General features: G+C 42.3%; 1 protein-coding gene across 3 annotated transcripts in view; it reads left to right on the plus strand.

Annotated features, from left to right (window-relative positions):
* The window catches only part of adkb (adenosine kinase b), a 272,625-nt gene that overhangs the window by 45,949 nt on the left and 210,117 nt on the right, over positions 1-16,559 (plus strand). For all 3 annotated transcript variants that reach the window (XM_024007874.2, XM_024007873.2, XM_024007875.2), the window contains one exon: positions 11,042-11,120. In XM_024007874.2, coding sequence (XP_023863642.1) covers positions 11,042-11,120 — 79 coding nt within the window. The remainder of the gene's footprint in view (positions 1-11,041; positions 11,121-16,559) is intronic.

The following is a 16,559-nucleotide window of genomic DNA, read 5'->3' on the forward strand; positions in this document are numbered from 1 at the left end:
ATTTCATCAAATTTTCCATGGGAGTTAAGGCCAGGATTTTTGGGAATATTGCTTAAATTCATCAAAAAAGTTAGCTTATAACAGTACACCTTTTTTGTGGGATACACACAGGCAATTCTAGGTCTTGTGGCATATTTTGGTTAAACTATCCCCAATTCAATGGAATTGCAGCCCTCTGCATGCACAGTGCATTCTTCCATCACATGTACAGCTGATTCTCAAGATCTTGCACACTTATGATATGCTATTGAGCCCACACTACTACACTGTCTGAGCCAAGGACTACATGCTTTCTGGTAAGTTTTGATTACAATACTGGGTGGGGTGAATATATTTTATGTGACATATACATAATATTTAGTAAATAGTAGCCTACAGCAAAGTGTTTAAATAATTTCTAACTTAACAATTAGTTTTTGCAACCATGTTGGTTTTAGCTTGAGCCTGCTAACTAAGGAGTGTTAATTCACCTGTTTCCATACATGTTTCATTTTAAAACATTTATCTTACAAAGGAGTTGTTTAATCTAACTGCTTAACTATTTATCTGTACATAGAATTGTATTTGTTGTTTTTTTACCTTTTTTTTCTTCTAATCTTTACAGGAAAATGCCACGGGCACTATCTGATGTGTGGAGACATTTCACTGCAGCTAATGTAGAAGGAAAAGCTGTGTACATGTGCAAATACTGTGCCAAATCATATGTGAAGAATGCAACAAAGATGCAGAATCATCTGGCCAAGTGCATGAAGTTCCCTCAGCTGCTCACAACAAACAACCTCTGACAAAAGTCCCTCTACTTCTATTCGAGGTGAAAATGATGAATCAGACGATAGCAACAGCTCATGGTCTTCCTGGAATCAGAAGTTTTTTTGACTCAATGAAGGAACGCAATCAGAGAAATGCTGATGAATGTCTTGCTCGAGCTGTGTATGCAACTGGTTCACCTCTGATGCTCACAGGCAATGTGTATTGGAAGAGATTTCTGAATGTTCTTCGCCCAGCATACACCCCTCCAACCAGACATGCTTTATCTACTCATTTGCTGGATGCAGAGTTCAACAGAGTTCACGTGAAGGTCAAGCAAATCATAGAGAAAGCAGACTGTATTGCTATCACCTCTGATGGGTGGTCGAATGTTCGTTGGCAAGGAATAATTAACTATATCGCCACCCCTCAACCAGTATTCTACAAGAGCACAGACACAAGGGACAACAGACACACCGGTCTCTACATTGCAGATGAGCTGAAGGCAGTCATCAATGACCTTGGACCACAGAAGGTATTTGCACTGGTGAGACAATGCTGCGAACATGAAGGCTGCTTGGTCTAAAGTGGAGGAGTCCTACCCTCACATCACACCCATTGGCTGTGCTGCTCGTGCATAGAATCTGCTCCTCAAGGACATCATGGCACTGAAAACAATGGATACACTCTACAAGAGAGCCAAGGAAATGGTTAGGTATGTGAAGAGTCATCAAGTTATAGCAGCAATCTAACTCACCAAGCAAAGTGAGAAGAATAAGAGCACCACCTTGAAGCTACACAGCAACACCCATTGGGGTGGTGTTGTCATCATGTTTGACAGTCTCCTGGAGGGGAAGGAGTCTCCAAGAAATGGTCTTATCACAGTCTGCCGATATGGACAGCCCCATCAAGAGAATCTTCCTGGGTGATGTATTTTTGGAGAGAGTGGTAAGCAGCCTGAAACTCCTGAAACCTATAGCAGTAGCCATTGCACGGATTGAGGGAGACAATGCCATCCTGTCTGATGTTCAGACTCTGCTTGCAGATGTAAGAGAAATCCATACTGCCCTGCCTACTTCACTGTTGCTCCAAGCAGAGGAAACTGCAGTTCTAAAATATATCAAAAAGCGTGAAGACTTCTGCCTGAAGCCCATACACGCTGCAGCGTACATGTTGGACCCCAAGTATGCTGGCAAGAGCATCCTGTCTGGTGCAGAGATCAATAAGGCCTATGGTGTCAACACTACTGTGTCTCGCCACCTTGGCCTGGATGAGGGCAAGGTTCTTGGCAGTCTGGCGAACACTTCCAAGCAAGTGCTATGGGATTCAAATCGAATCAAATGTATTTATAAAGCCCTTCTTACATCAGCTGATGTCACAAAGTGCTCTACAGAAACCCAGCCTAAAACCCCAAACAGCAAGTAATGCAGGTGTAGAAGCACGGTGGCTAGGAAATACTCCCTAGAAAGGCCAGAACCTAGGAAGAAACCTAGAGAGGAACCAGGCGATGAGCTGTGGACAGTCCTCTTCTGGCTGTGCCGGGTGGAGATTATAACAGAACATGGCCAAGATGTTAATGTTCATAGATGACCAGCAGGGTCAAATAATAATAATCACAGTGGTTGTCGAGGGTGCAACAGGTCAACACCTCAGGAGTAAATGTCAGTTGGCTTTTCATAGCCGATCATTCAGAGTATCTCTACCGCTCCTGCTGTCTCTAGAGAGTTGAAAACAGCAGGTCTGGGACAGGTAGCATGTCCAGTGAACAGGTCAGGGTTCCATAGCCGCAGGCAGAACAGCAGCAGCACCGCCAGGTGGACTGGGGACAGCAAGAAGTCATCAGGCCAGGTAGTCCTGAGMCATGGTCCTAGGGCTCAGGTCCTCCGAGAGATAGAGAGAGAATTAAAGAGAGCATATTTAAATTCACACAGGACACCGGATAAGACAAGATAAATACTCCAGATATAACAGACTGACCCTAGCCCCCCGACACATAAACTACTGCAGCATAAATACTGGAGGCTGAGACAGGAGGGGTCGGGAGACACTGTGGCCCCATCCGATGATACCCCCAGACAGGGCCAAACAGGAAGGATATAACCCCACCTACTTTGCCAAGCACAGTCCCCACACCACTAGAGGGATATCTTCAATGACCAACTTACCATCCTGATACAAGGCCGAGTATAGCCCACAAAGATCTCCGCCACGGCACAACCCAAGGGGGGCGCCAGCCCGGACAGGAAGATCACGTCAGTGACTCAACCCACTCAAGTGACGCACCCATCCTAGGGATGGCATGGAAGAGCACCAGTAAGTCAGTGACTCAGCCCCTGTAATAGGGTTAGAGGCAGAGAATCCCAGTGGAGAGAGGGGAACCGGCCAGGCAGAGACAGCAAGGGCGGTTCGTTGCTTCAGTGCCTTTCCCTTCACCTTCACACTCCTGGGCCAGACTACACTCAATCATGGGACCTACTGAAGAGATGAGTCTTCAATAAAGACTTAAAGGTTGAGACCGAGTCTGTGTCTCTCACATGGGTAGGCAGACCATTCCATAAAAATGGAGCTCTATAGGAGAAAGCCCTGCCTCCAGCTGTTTGCTTAGAAATTCTAGGGACAATTAGGAGGCCTGCGTCTTGTGACCGTAGCGTATGTGTAGGTATGTATGGCAGGACCAAATCGGAAAGATAGGTAGGAGCAAATCCATGTAATGCTTTGTAGGTTAGCAGTTAAACCTTGAAATCAGCCCTTGCCTTAACAGGAAGCCAGTGTAGAGAGGCTAGCACTGGAGTAATATGATCAAATTTTGGGGTTCTAGTCAAGATTCTAGCAGCCGTGTTTAGCACTAACAGAAGTTTATTTAGTGCTTTTCCGGGTAGCCGGAAAGTAGAGCATTGCAGTAGTCTAACCTAGAAGTGACAAAAGCATGGATTAATCTTTCTGCATAATTTTTGGACAGAAAGTTTCTGATTTTTGCAATGTGACGTAGATGGAACAAAGCTGTCCTTGAAACAGTCTTGATATGTTCGTCAAAAGAGAGATCAGGGTCCAGAGTAACGCCGAGGTCCTTCAGTTTTATTTGAGACGACTGTACAACCCTCAAGATTAATTGTCAGATTCAACAGACGATCTCTTTGTTTCTTGGGACCTAGAACAAGCATCTCTATTTTGTCCGAGTTGAAAAGTAGAACATTTGCAGCCACAAGCATCTCTATTTTGTCCGAGTTTAAAAGTAGAACATTTGCAACCATGACGAACATATCAAGACTGTGTCCTTATGTCTGAAACACAGGCTTCCAGGGAGGGCAATTTTGGGGCTTCACCATGTTTCATCGAAATGTACATCCACATAGCAGTGAAAGTTAACATTATGTTTCCGAATGACATCACCAAGAGGTAAAATATATAGTGAAAACAATAGTGGTCCTAAAACGGAACCTTGAGGAACACCGAAATGTACAGTTGATTTGTCAGAGGACAAACCATTCACAGAGACAAACTGATATCTTTCTGACAGATAAGATCTAAACCAGGCCAGAACTTGTCCGTGTAGACCAATTTTGGTTTCCAATCTCTCCAAAAGAATGTGGTGATCGATGGTATCAAAAGCAGCACTTAAGGTCTAGGAGTACAAGGACAGACGCAGGTCCTCGGTCTGACGCCATTAAAAAGTAATTTACCACCTTCACAAGTGCAGTCTCAGTGCTATGATGTGGTCTAAAACCAGACTGAAGCGTTTCGTATACATTGTTTGTCTTCAGGAAGGCAGTGAGTTGCTGCACAACAGCTTTTTCCCCAAAAAATTGAAGAATGGGAGATTCGATTTAGGCCAATTTCTTTAAAAAATATTTTCTGGGTCAAGGTTTGGCTTTTTCAAGAGAGGCTTTATTACTGCCAATTTTAGTGAGTTTGGTACACATCAGGTGGATAGAGAGCCTTTTATTATGTTCAACATAGGAGGGCCAAGCACAGGAAGCAGCTCTTTCAGTAGTTTAGGGTCCAGTATGCAGCTTGACGGTTTAGAGGCCATGATTATTTTCATCAATGTGTCAAGAGATGTAGTACTAAAAAACTTGAGTGTCTCCCTTAATTCTAGGTCCTGGCAGAGTTGTGCAGACTCAGGACCACTGAGCTTTGGAGGAATATGCAGATTTAAAAAGGAGTCTGTAATTTGCTTTCTAATGATCATGATCTTTTCCTCAAAGAAGTTCATGAATTTATCACTGCTGAAGTGAAAGCCATCCTCTCTTGTGGAATGCTGCTTTTTAGTTAGCTTTACGACAGTATCAAAAATCCATTTTGGATTGTTCTTATTTTCCTCAATTAAGTTGGAAAAATAGGATGATCGAGCAGCAGTGAGGGCTCTTCGATACTGCACGGTACTGTCTTTCCAAGCTAGTCAGAAGACTTCCAGTTTGGTGTGGCGCCATTTCCGTTCCAATTWTCTGGAAGCTTGCTTCAGAGCTCGAGTATTTTCTGTATACCAGGGAGCTAGTTTCTTATGACAAATGTTTTTAGAGGTGTGACTGCATCTAGGGTATTGCGCAAGGTTAAATTGAGTTCCTCAGTCAGGGGGTCAACTGATTTTTGTACTCTGACGTCCTTGGGTAGGCGGAGGGAGTCTGGAAGGGCATCTAGGAATCTTTGGGTTGTCCGAGAATTTATAGCACGACTTTTGATTATCCTTGGTTGGGGTCTGAGCAGATTATTTGTTGCAATTYAAATGGTGGTCCGATAGTCCAGGATTATGAGGAAAAACWTTAAGATCCACAACATTTATTACACGGCACAAAACGAGGTCCAGAGTATGACTGTGGCAGTGAGTAGGTCCGGAGACATGTTGGACAAAACCCACTGAGTCAATGATGGCTCCGAAAGCCTTTTGAGTGGGTCTGTGGACTTTTCCATATGAATATTAAAGTCACCAAAAATTTGATAATTATCTGCCATGACTACAAGGTCCGATAGGAATTCAGGGAACTCAGTGAGGAACGCTGTATATGGCCCAGGAGGTCTGTAAACAGTAGCTATAAAAAGTGATTGAGTAGGCTGCATAGATTTCATGACTAGAAGCTCAAAAAACAAAAATGTAATTTTTTTTGTAAATTGAAATTTTCTATCATATTAGATCAAGGATTAGATGCAATATGGCAGTCGTGCCAACATATCTCATCAGCCACCTGGTGGAAAGGGACTTTGTGGATCTGAGGCTCTTTCCCCTGTTGCCTCATCTTCCTAATCCCACCATCATCAGCCACCTCAGAGCGCAAATGGTCCTTGTTTGGGAACACACACACCAAAGCACACAACAGGCTGACCAATACAAGGGTTGAAAGTTGGTGGCTATCTGGGCAAATTTGAGGCTTTTGGAGCCTGACAATGAGCCATCCTCAACAGGGTTGGAAAGTGATCATTCAATATTCCCTTTAGTTGTTCAGTGAAATCATCCCATGTGAAGAGTCAACTCAATTAATTAAAGTTCAAATCGTAACTAAATTGTTTTATTTTTATTTCTATTGGAAGGATTTAATCGTTTGCAATTATGTCTACTTATGATAAGGTAAAAGGTTTATGTTTCTGTCTCCATATGATGTGGTAAATATATGCAATGCCAAAAACATCTACATTTTAAATGGTATTAATATTAATTTGCATATATTCCCTTTAATTCCCACGTAAAGTTTCCACCCCTGAATATTCCCCAAAATGTGCAACCCTACAGTACAAGTAACTATGATAAACCCAAGGGTAATTCTTCAGTTGATTTGCATAGTGATTGACTGTTTATTCCCCAGTCCCAAAGCATTCTCTCTTAATAGCTTATGAAGTATGGTCTCTTGATAGTCAGGTTATTGCTCCTTGAAATTCATGCACATGTCAAAGCTGACACTTTGCAATTGGATTTTAATCTTACTTGGGTTTTAAAAACATAAAATAATCACAAAATGGCATATCTGCCAAAGACATTTAGAAAAATGTTGATTTATTGTGGGCTGTGTGGGCTGTGGCTTGATTTGAGTACAATTGGACTGTTGATGTTTAATTCAGATTAGGGCCGACCTCATTTAGTCGACTGGTCCATTGTTTGGTCGATAGGCTGTTGGTCGACCGAGATTTCTTTTGTCGAGCAGTCGCAAATATATATATATTTTTATGGTTCTCAAGATGCCTGTCTCAGTGGTCTAATCCATTGCGGAGGCCACGGGGATGGCACAGTCCATCACTCTTAAGACGTGATACTGAAATTGTATATGGTTATATTATGTATGAGCAATGGTGCAACACTAATAAATCAAATATTTTATAACGTGCTTTCTCCCGRGTTGTATGCGGTCGTTGTCCGCGGTTTTGTAACAATTTTCAGTGCGCTGTAGAATTAGCGCCTTTCCCTATTGTATTCTATATTGGCATTACCAGAGAATTTAAAACTTGTTTTGTAATAACATAGTAAATGGTATTGATTTGAAGAAATTTGGCTCAATTCAGTTGATTTAATATTATGGTGTGTCTAATGAGAGGAAAACGAAACCCTCACYGTTTACGTTAAGATGGAATGGAAAATATGGCGATGTACAACATGACGGTTGGGAGTAGGCTACAGGATTGGAGGATTAGAAATTGTTTGCCTTCTTTAGACAACTTTGTTCCAATATTTCTGTAAATCTGATATTTATTTCCATAGTAATTTGTTATGGATCCATAACAGATATTGAAAGTCATGGGACTTTCAATATCTGCATTTTGAAAGTCCCATGAGTCCCATGTTAACTACATACAGTATATATTGTAGACTGCACAGTCGCCTAATAAACACTGTAAMAAAATAATTATTAAAAAAATACACTTTCAAAATGCAGATGTTGCAATTTAGCAGGTGCATTGATCGGTAAGCTGCTCTGACAGCTGATGCTTAAAGTTATTGAGGGAGATATAAGACTCCAGCTTCAGTGATTTTTGCAATTCGTTCCAGTCATTGGCAGCAGAGAACTGGAAGGAGGAGTTGGCTTTGGGGATGACCAGTGAAATATACCTGCTGGAGCGCGTGCTACGGGTGGGTGCTGCTATGGTGACCAGTGAGCTGAGATAAGGCGGGGKTTTACCTAGCAAAGACTTATAGATCACCTGGAGCCAGTGGGTTTGGCAACGAATATGAAGCGAGGGCCAGCCAATGAGAGCATATAGGTCGCAGTTGTGGATAGTATATGGGGCTTTGGTGACAAAACAGATGGCACTGTGATAGACTACATCCAATTTGCTAAGTAGAGTGTTGGAGGCTATTTTGTAAATGACATCGCCGAAGTCAAGGATCGGTAGGATAGTCAGTTTTATGAGGGTATGTTTTCAGCATGAGTGAAGGATGCTTTGTTGCGAAATAGGAAGCCGATTCTAGATTTCATTTTGGATTGGAGATGCTTAATGTAAGTCTGGAAGGAGAGTTTACAGTCTAACCAGACACCTCGGTATTTGTAGTTGTCCACATATTCTAAGTCAGAACCGTTCAGAGTAGTGATGCTAGATGGGGGAGGGGGGGGTGCAGACAGGGATCGGTTGAAGAGCATGCATTTAGTTTTACTTGCATTTAAGAGCAAGCAGTTTGAGGCCACGGAAGGAGTGTTGAAATAAATCATTTGGTACAGTGTAAGAAAAACGTTACAACATAACATACATAGGCATTTCATCATTAAGACCTTTAGGAAATAATGTCTGGAGGGTGAAAATCCGATAACATTCTGGCTGATGTTGATTTTGTGGCTGGCAGTTGGCACGGACCAATTTATCGCGTAAATAAAACATGCCAGTGTTTCTTGACCGCATCTCCCACTTTTCTCGAGTTCAAAGTATATGTAGTTGTGAACATTACAGAGTGTCCTTTAGCTTTAGTGGGTCTTTTTTGTAGCAGTTCATCTCGTGTTTTCCCCAATGCTAAATCAAGAGCTTCATCCACACATTGTGGAGAATAGCCTTTTCTTAAAAACCTATTGCGCATCTCTGCTGCTTTTTCTAAATAGTCTTGAAAATGATTTGTTATAAGTTGGGGAGGAGGGGGAGTTTCACACCTAGCTCAAGTTGGGGAGGGGGGGGTTCACACCTAGCTTGACTATTATACAATTCTTTAGTAAAGGTTGAATAGTCAATTGTTCAGCTAATAGACCATCCTGCTACGCTCGTGAAACACTAATAATACTTTTCCCCCTTTCCACGTTTAAGATTACAATTGATAAAGTTTTTTAGCCACAATCGMCCCCAACCCCAATTAATACATTTGAGCACAGTCGATAGCGTGCTGGACTTCGGGCTAGAATGTTGAGGGTTCGAAACCTGCTCCCTGCTTGCTATAATGAATGAGTTTGATAAACCTMGTATTGGATATGGCTGAAAAAAACTTGCTAAATAGCKATTTTRGTAAATTAACTTCATGACAAAAATATATGCACTTTAATTTGTCTCTACATTGACTAACATATTCCTCTCAACTGTACATTTATTGCTTGACTCGTTATGACGTTATAACTACATACATTTCCTTCCCCGTAATGTTTGTCAGCCACCTTTGCTGAAGTCACCAGGGACGGGTGGCCCGCGTCAAATTCGTCAATGGAACCACTCGATATGATTGGTAATATAAAAACCTTGGAACCCAAATGCATAATGAGTGCTCTAACTCCCCCTTGTGGTGTTCTGGAGCAATGAAGCCGTGACGCTGGGTACCTCTAAGTCCCGCGGTGTAAGCTCGCAACTTTTAAAGGAGTAACCACTGTAGGTCACATGCATGCGATGCTTACATGTTTCATGTAAAGAGCGCAAGGGTTGAGGGAATAGGGAATGTTTTTCATTAACAAATTAGGGATTTCGGTAGCAGAACTTTTCATTCTGAACCAAGTACAAAAACAAAATGGCTGAAATGTTGCTGCTTCGGCACGGACAGAGCACTCGCTGTCATTTTTTAACACAGTGTGAACGTCGGGCTCATTCTTGAGTCATTTGTGTCTCAATTATTTGATCAAAGTGTGCTTAAAGCATCAGATAAACACTGTATATGTAGTGGATTTTTTCAAACACATAGGAAATTAAAGTTTCAACATTTCAACATTTCAACCAATCAATTGGTTGAAAAACAGGACAACTCTTGGGTGACCAAGATTTTTTTTTGTTGGATAAAAATAACTTTCACTACTCAACATGCTTTAATGAGTAAGTACAAACATATGTTTGGGGGGAAAAAAACATTTRTGGCTTTTATCAAGCTGCCAGTTAAGTGACTGGCCCGCTTCTCAACTCTAGTAACATTTGTGGTTAAGTATCTCAAATAACACAATCCAGCATTTCCTTTTGGTATTTTGTTTTTGCTTCTCAAGTTTAGTTTCCTCTTAAGAACTTTCACCTGGGCATCACAATGCGAACAAGTAGAAAAAGAATACCTTTTAAGTTTATTTTGTAAGACTTATATTACAATCACTTTATCAGCTATAAAATTCAGAACATGTGAGAGTATGCCCGGTGACTCTGATATGCAAAGTGTTCTGTCATGCAGATAGTTTGATAACTTAAACAAGTCTCCTTGGTCATTCCTAATTCCTCCTAAGACTTAAGTCCCCTTTACACAATCCCTGACTCTATTCCACAGATCTTGTTAAATGCCTATTTACTATGACTTCATTTATTGTTCTTCATAAACACAAAATCAAAAATGTTTTAAGTGATGTTTCTTTCAAGTGTTGACATCAGCCTTATAACAAGGCCCTATAAACATGATTTTCCCATACTCGCTCTTCGTTCACCCATTGCCTCCAGGGGCCGTATTCATAAAGTGTCTGAGTAGGAGTGCTGATCTAGGATCAGGTCCCTTTTGTCCATGTAATCTTATTCATTATGTTCTAAAAGGTAAAACATCTACTTTGAGACTGTTTTTGAAGACAGGCCCACATTTGCACCCCCCTAGACCTTCAGAACAAAGTTTCTGAAATATCTTAGAGAACAGAGCACAACTCCTACTTTCTTCATATAAAGTCAGTGTGGACAACCTAAAGATCCATRGTTAGATGGTTCTTACAACTGTCAGCTGTATTTGGCCAGTGAACTAGGGTAGAGTCTGAAATGCTATCCTATTCCATATGTACAGTAGTGCACTAAATTAATGCACTGCATGGTGAATAGGGTGTCTTTTCAGACGCAGGCCTTATATTAGCTCTGGCTTTGGGCAGTTTCCTGTTTACAAACACTGTGGTTCGTGGGTAACATATCTACTATGAACAAGCCTATACTTACTGTGCCTTCCCTAATGTATGTTTTTCAGGTTTGACGAAATTGCAAAGAAGAGCAAAGTTGAGTACCATGCAGGTGGCTCCACCCAAAACTCAGTGAAGATAGCCCAGGTTTGTCTTTTCTCTGGGCCTTTTTTCTTTCCTGTGTGTGTGTGTGTGTGTGTGTGTGTGTGTGTGTTGTGTGTTGTTGTGTGGTTGTGTGTGTGTGTGTGTGTGTGTGTGTGTGTGTGGTGTGTGTGTGTGTGTGTGTGTGTGTGTGTGTGTGTGTGTGTGTGTGTGTTGGGTGCTACAAATGGCACAATATTCGCCTATGTAGTGCACTACTTTTGACCGGAGTCCTATGGGCCCTAGTCAAAGGTAGTGCACTATATATGGACAGGGTGCCATTTGGGACGCATCCTGTTTCTCTGTGTTGTGAATTTACAGTAGTGTGCTTGTTGCAACCTTAGATTTGTCAGCCAGGCAGTGCTGGAAATGGAGAGTGTGGGCTGCTGTAACAGTTAGTTGACATTAAAGTTTTAGACGGTGCAGATATATCAGACCTGCGACGAAGAGGAAACAGGGAGGTGGGGGTGATTAATAATATTTTCAATGTGATCTACTTGACCTAATTTCCTGAGACATATCAAGCGTCAATTAGGAAGAATTACATATCGACGCAATTAACATGCCACAACAAATTATATCAAACAAATGCTGATCTCCTCTCTGGCTGTTCRACAGATTCCAGCTTCAAAAAAAKAAACAGGGGATTTGCCCCATAATCTAAAATAGCAATATTGACTGATGGGAAAGATGATTATATTACGAATTCCATTATCTATTCTGACTGCAATAAGTCTACATATTTGACATGCGCTGATTAGCTGTTGTTGATAAGCCTTTGGTCTGTTCACAATAAACAAAGCAGGAAATAAAACCACTCAGCTGAAAGAGATATTGCTGCTTCCAAAGAGAGAAGATGGGTGAAGGTGCTAATTGACAGAGTGATGGTGCTAATTGACAGAGTGATGTGTGTCAGAGCCACCATTTACGTGTGTGTGTTTGTTTTATTTTACCTTTATTTATCCAGGTTAGTCTCATAGAGATGAAAAATAGATTTTAAGAGAGACCTGGTCCAACCATGACTGTTTGTGTGTTTTAGAGAGAGATGTGTGTGGGGGGGCGGGCGGCAAGCAGCATCTGCATGATGTAGAGACATTAAACATCCTTTTCAAAGAGAGATACCAGGAGAGAGTGGCAGCCAGAGGGAGAAAAAGAGCAAGAGTCGGAGAGAGAAAGCTGTGCACCTCCATCTCAAACTCTCTTAAATTATGAAGATCAGAAACATTTACCTCCCTCTCTAAAGATGTCTGCAGACACGAAGCGAGAGAGACACGAACTGCCAACTTTAGTTAATTTTTTATTTATTTTTTTCGCTCTTTTTGGTTTGCCGCCTCCGTTTTTACCCACTTGAGTGTTGTATTCAGTTTGACTCGATTACAACCTTGAAAATTCAGAGCCTGATATTTTCTTTAACACTGATTATTTAATTTCCTCACTTCGTGTAGCAAGTTGGTTAGAAACCCATACATTCAGTTGGGTCTGGGATTCTGCAGTTAAGACCTAGACTAGACCTTGACAAGTAGCTAGTGTTCATGTTTTATTTAAGTAGACGTTGAGGGAACCGCCTCAGGCCGTGCTCAAGCTCCCATGTGAAATCAGATGGAGAATGAGAATTGCACCGTTCACTGCCAACAACCAACGAACACTGAACAAAGCTTTTTTATGTTCTATTTTAATGCCTTTCAGAAAACGTTCACCGCTCATTTAAATTGACTTTATAAACACGGCAAACCAGAACCTCGGTTTGTTTGAGGTGTTACCCTCGTTTACAGTATTCGATGTCAGGAAGTAGTTTCTCCTAATACTGTATAATATGTCATTTAAAAAATAAATAATGTACACCCCCCCAGCTTTCTACCTAGCAGTCTCAGAATTTTTTAAATATTATAACATTTACCTTGAAGCGTTGTTGGCTACTGCTTTTTCAATCACTTACTTTCACAGGTGAGATGGTGGTGCTTCTTTAAACTGTTGTAACTTCAAAACCAGGATGTATTGTGGGAGCAGAAACCTTCAAACACGATGATATGCACTGCAGCACTGTATCCACTTCAAAGGGTCTCAGACAGACTAAATTAGATGCTCGTTCTGTTCCAGGGGAGGGCAGGCAGGTTCACTCAGGATTTCCATCACCACCACTGGAAGAGGGAGGGACGAGACAGAGGGACAAGACAGAGGGACTGAGAGGAATGTTCAGAGAATTTGCTAGTGAAATCGCTGCACACACAGGATGCTGGGAACCCTAGGTGTGGGGGCGGCTCAATGACTGGCTGTCAGCTATGGGATGCACCACAAAATGACACCTTATTCATTATATAGTGCATTACTTTTGACCAGGCCCCATAGGGATCTGGTCAAAAGTAGTGCACTATGAAGGGAATAGGATGCTATTTGGGACTTGGCCTACATCTACTGACAGCCAGTCATTGATCCGRCCCCACACCTAGGGTTCCCAGCATGTTGTGTGCAGCGACCGAAGCTGCTTCTCTCCTCCACACACATACGCACCTGGTTCATTTGATGCTCTAATGAGTTAATTCAGGGTTTCCCAAACTCYGTCCCCAGGACCCCAAGGGGTGCACGTTTTGGTTTTTGTCCTAGCGCTACATAGCTGACTTAAATAATAAACTAATCATCAAGCTTTGATAATTTGAATCAGCTGTGTAGTGCTAGGGCTCAATCCGCTGCACCCCTTGGGGTCCAGAGGATTGAGTTTGGGGAACCCTTAGTTAATTATTTCTGTGTCATCAGCATTTACATTTCTGTCATCAAGGAACAACCTCAGCCAGGAAGAGAACAGAGAACGAACAGACAATTTTAGGCTTAGGTAAAACCATAATTGATCAAAGGGGGAAGCTACGCTAGCCTAGGATGGATCTGTGTTAGTTTTGTCCTCTTCCTGTAACTGCACACTCTCACTTCAAAGGCTGTTAGCTGGACTGCGTGTTAYTAGGTCATCAATTTAGGGATGCAAACTTGTCACTTTTAAGAAATATCCGGGGGTGGGGGGGATGCTATAAAAGTGGGGCGCAAACAGATGTTCTCCCTGTTTGATGACTGCCTTTTCATCATGCACTCCATTCAACAAACTTTTTGTTTGACTGAAAAATTGGAATGCAACTCGAGGTAAGCAACCTGTGTTAGAAGTTTTTGCTGATGAGAAGCGGAATTAGTGCAAATTAATAAATAAAAAATTATCGTTAGCTAGCTACATTATCATCTAAGTTAGCAAGCTAACATTACCACCCACTTGCCTCAGCTAACTTGGTGTGGCCTCAGCTTACTTCACCTGTCTGTGTGTGCAATAACACATGGAACACTTTTATTCATTGGCGAAAGCAAGGGAGTAACTTTATAAACTTGGTTGTTTTATTATTAAAACTAGCATGGTAGAACAGGCAGGCAGCGGTGTATATTGGGGGCGTGACGTCCCAATACTCTTAACAATGATACCAATGAGCAAGTAGTGGCGTGTTTGTGTAATGACCTTAGGCAAACCCACATTACCACAACGTGTGTGGCTATTCTCTAGTTATGTAGAACATTAGAAAATCAAATGTAATTATTATTATTATACTGTGTTATTGGCATAAGTGTAATTTATTTATCGTTTAATTTACAGAATAAGAGAATTTGAGGAGAGGAATGCCCTGATGGTGTCTAAGCTTGAGTCAGAGTTGAGGTGCAATTGGAGTTGGGCCTGGCTGAAATTGAATGCAAAGATGGATGTCAAGGGAGTACAGAAAACGTTCCCACAGTAAAAAACTAAAAAAAAGTAGACAAGGCAGATCATGCAATTTGCATCCTCTGCTGTAAGGATATCAACTATGGAGGCAAGAGCTCCCAAGCCCTTTTGGCACATTGCCAAAAAAGAAAGTGCACACTATTTTGACAACACTGTGATGCCAGGGACACCGATGCCAATAACACAAGGCCCTGAAAATATGAGAGAAAGGGTGCATGTGCCAGTCCCTGCCTGTGAAAGAGTTGCAAATGCTGAGCTAATGCAGGCTKGTCAGTATTTCATGCGTTACTATATCAATATGATATCAGCGCACCAACTCTTTGGTAGGCATTGCTACCTTCAGGAGTCTGTATTATACAGATGTACCAGAAAGACTGTCAAGTTGACAAGGGACTCTAAGAACATCCGCACTGCAGCAACTAAGGACAAAGGTCAGAGACAGTAGAACCTGATGATGAAGAGGAGGCAGGAGTATGGTTGCCAGCCAACATCCAGTGCCCAGAAGACCATGAAGACGGCATAGCGACAATGCAGAGACAAAAAAAGATAAATCATATAAAAATAATAACACAAGGAATAAATCACAATGAGTTGTCTATATACACAGGGTACCAGTACCGAGTTGATGTGTAGGGGTCAATTAAAATTGTATTTGTCACATGCTCAGCGCATTACCGTGAAATTCTTACTTACAGGCCCTTAACCAACAGTGCAGTTCAAGAAATATATGCAGGGGGTACCGGTACTGAGTCAGTATGCAGTGTACAGGTTAGTTGAGGTAATTTGTACAGGTAAAGGTAAAGTGAATATGCATWGATAATAAACAGTGAGTTGCAGCAGTCTAAAAACAATGGGGGGGGGGMMRKAWRMWAAWWYMRCMGGTYGCCATTTGATTAATTGTTCAGCAGTCTTATGGCTTGGGGGTAGAAGCTGTTAAGGAGCCTTTTGGACCTAGACTTGGCGCTCCGATACCGCTTGCCTTGAGGTAGCAGAGAGAACAGTCTGTGACTGGGGTCTTTGGAAAATAAATTGGCTTTCTGACACCGCCTGGTATATAGGTCCTGGATGGCAGGAAGCTTGGCACCAGTGATGTATTGGGCCATACGCACTACCCTCCATAGCGCCTTGAGGCTGGATGCCGAACAGTTGCCATACCAGGCGGTGATGCAACCGGTCAGGATGCTCTCAATGGTGTAGCTGTAGAACTTTTTGAGGATCTGAGGGCCCATGCCAAATATTTTCAGTCTCCTGAGGGGGAAGAGGTGTTGTCGTGCCCTCTTCACGACTGTCTTGGTGTGTGTGGACCATGATGATTCCTTAGTGATGTGGCCCGAGGAATTTGAAGCTCCTGACCCGCTCCACTACAGCCCTGTCAATGTGGGCGTGTTTGGCCCTCTGTTTTCTGTAGTCACAATCAGCTCCTTTGTCTTGCGGACGTTGAGGGAGTGGTTGTTGTCCTGGCATCATACTACCAGGTCACTGACCTCCTCCCTATAGGCTGTCTCGTCGCCGGTAATCAGGTCTACCACCGTTGTCATCAGCAAACTTAATGATGGTGTTGGAGTCGTGTACGGCCATGCGGTCATGGGTGAACAGAGAGTACAGGAGGGGACTAAGCACGCACCCCTGAGGGGCCCCTGTGTTCAGGTTCAGTGTGGCTGATGTGTTGTTGCCTACCCTCACCACCTGGGGGCAGCCTG

Source organism: Salvelinus sp. IW2-2015, linkage group LG18 (genome assembly GCF_002910315.2).
Source record: "Salvelinus sp. IW2-2015 linkage group LG18, ASM291031v2, whole genome shotgun sequence".
Lineage (NCBI taxonomy): Eukaryota > Metazoa > Chordata > Actinopteri > Salmoniformes > Salmonidae > Salvelinus > Salvelinus sp. IW2-2015.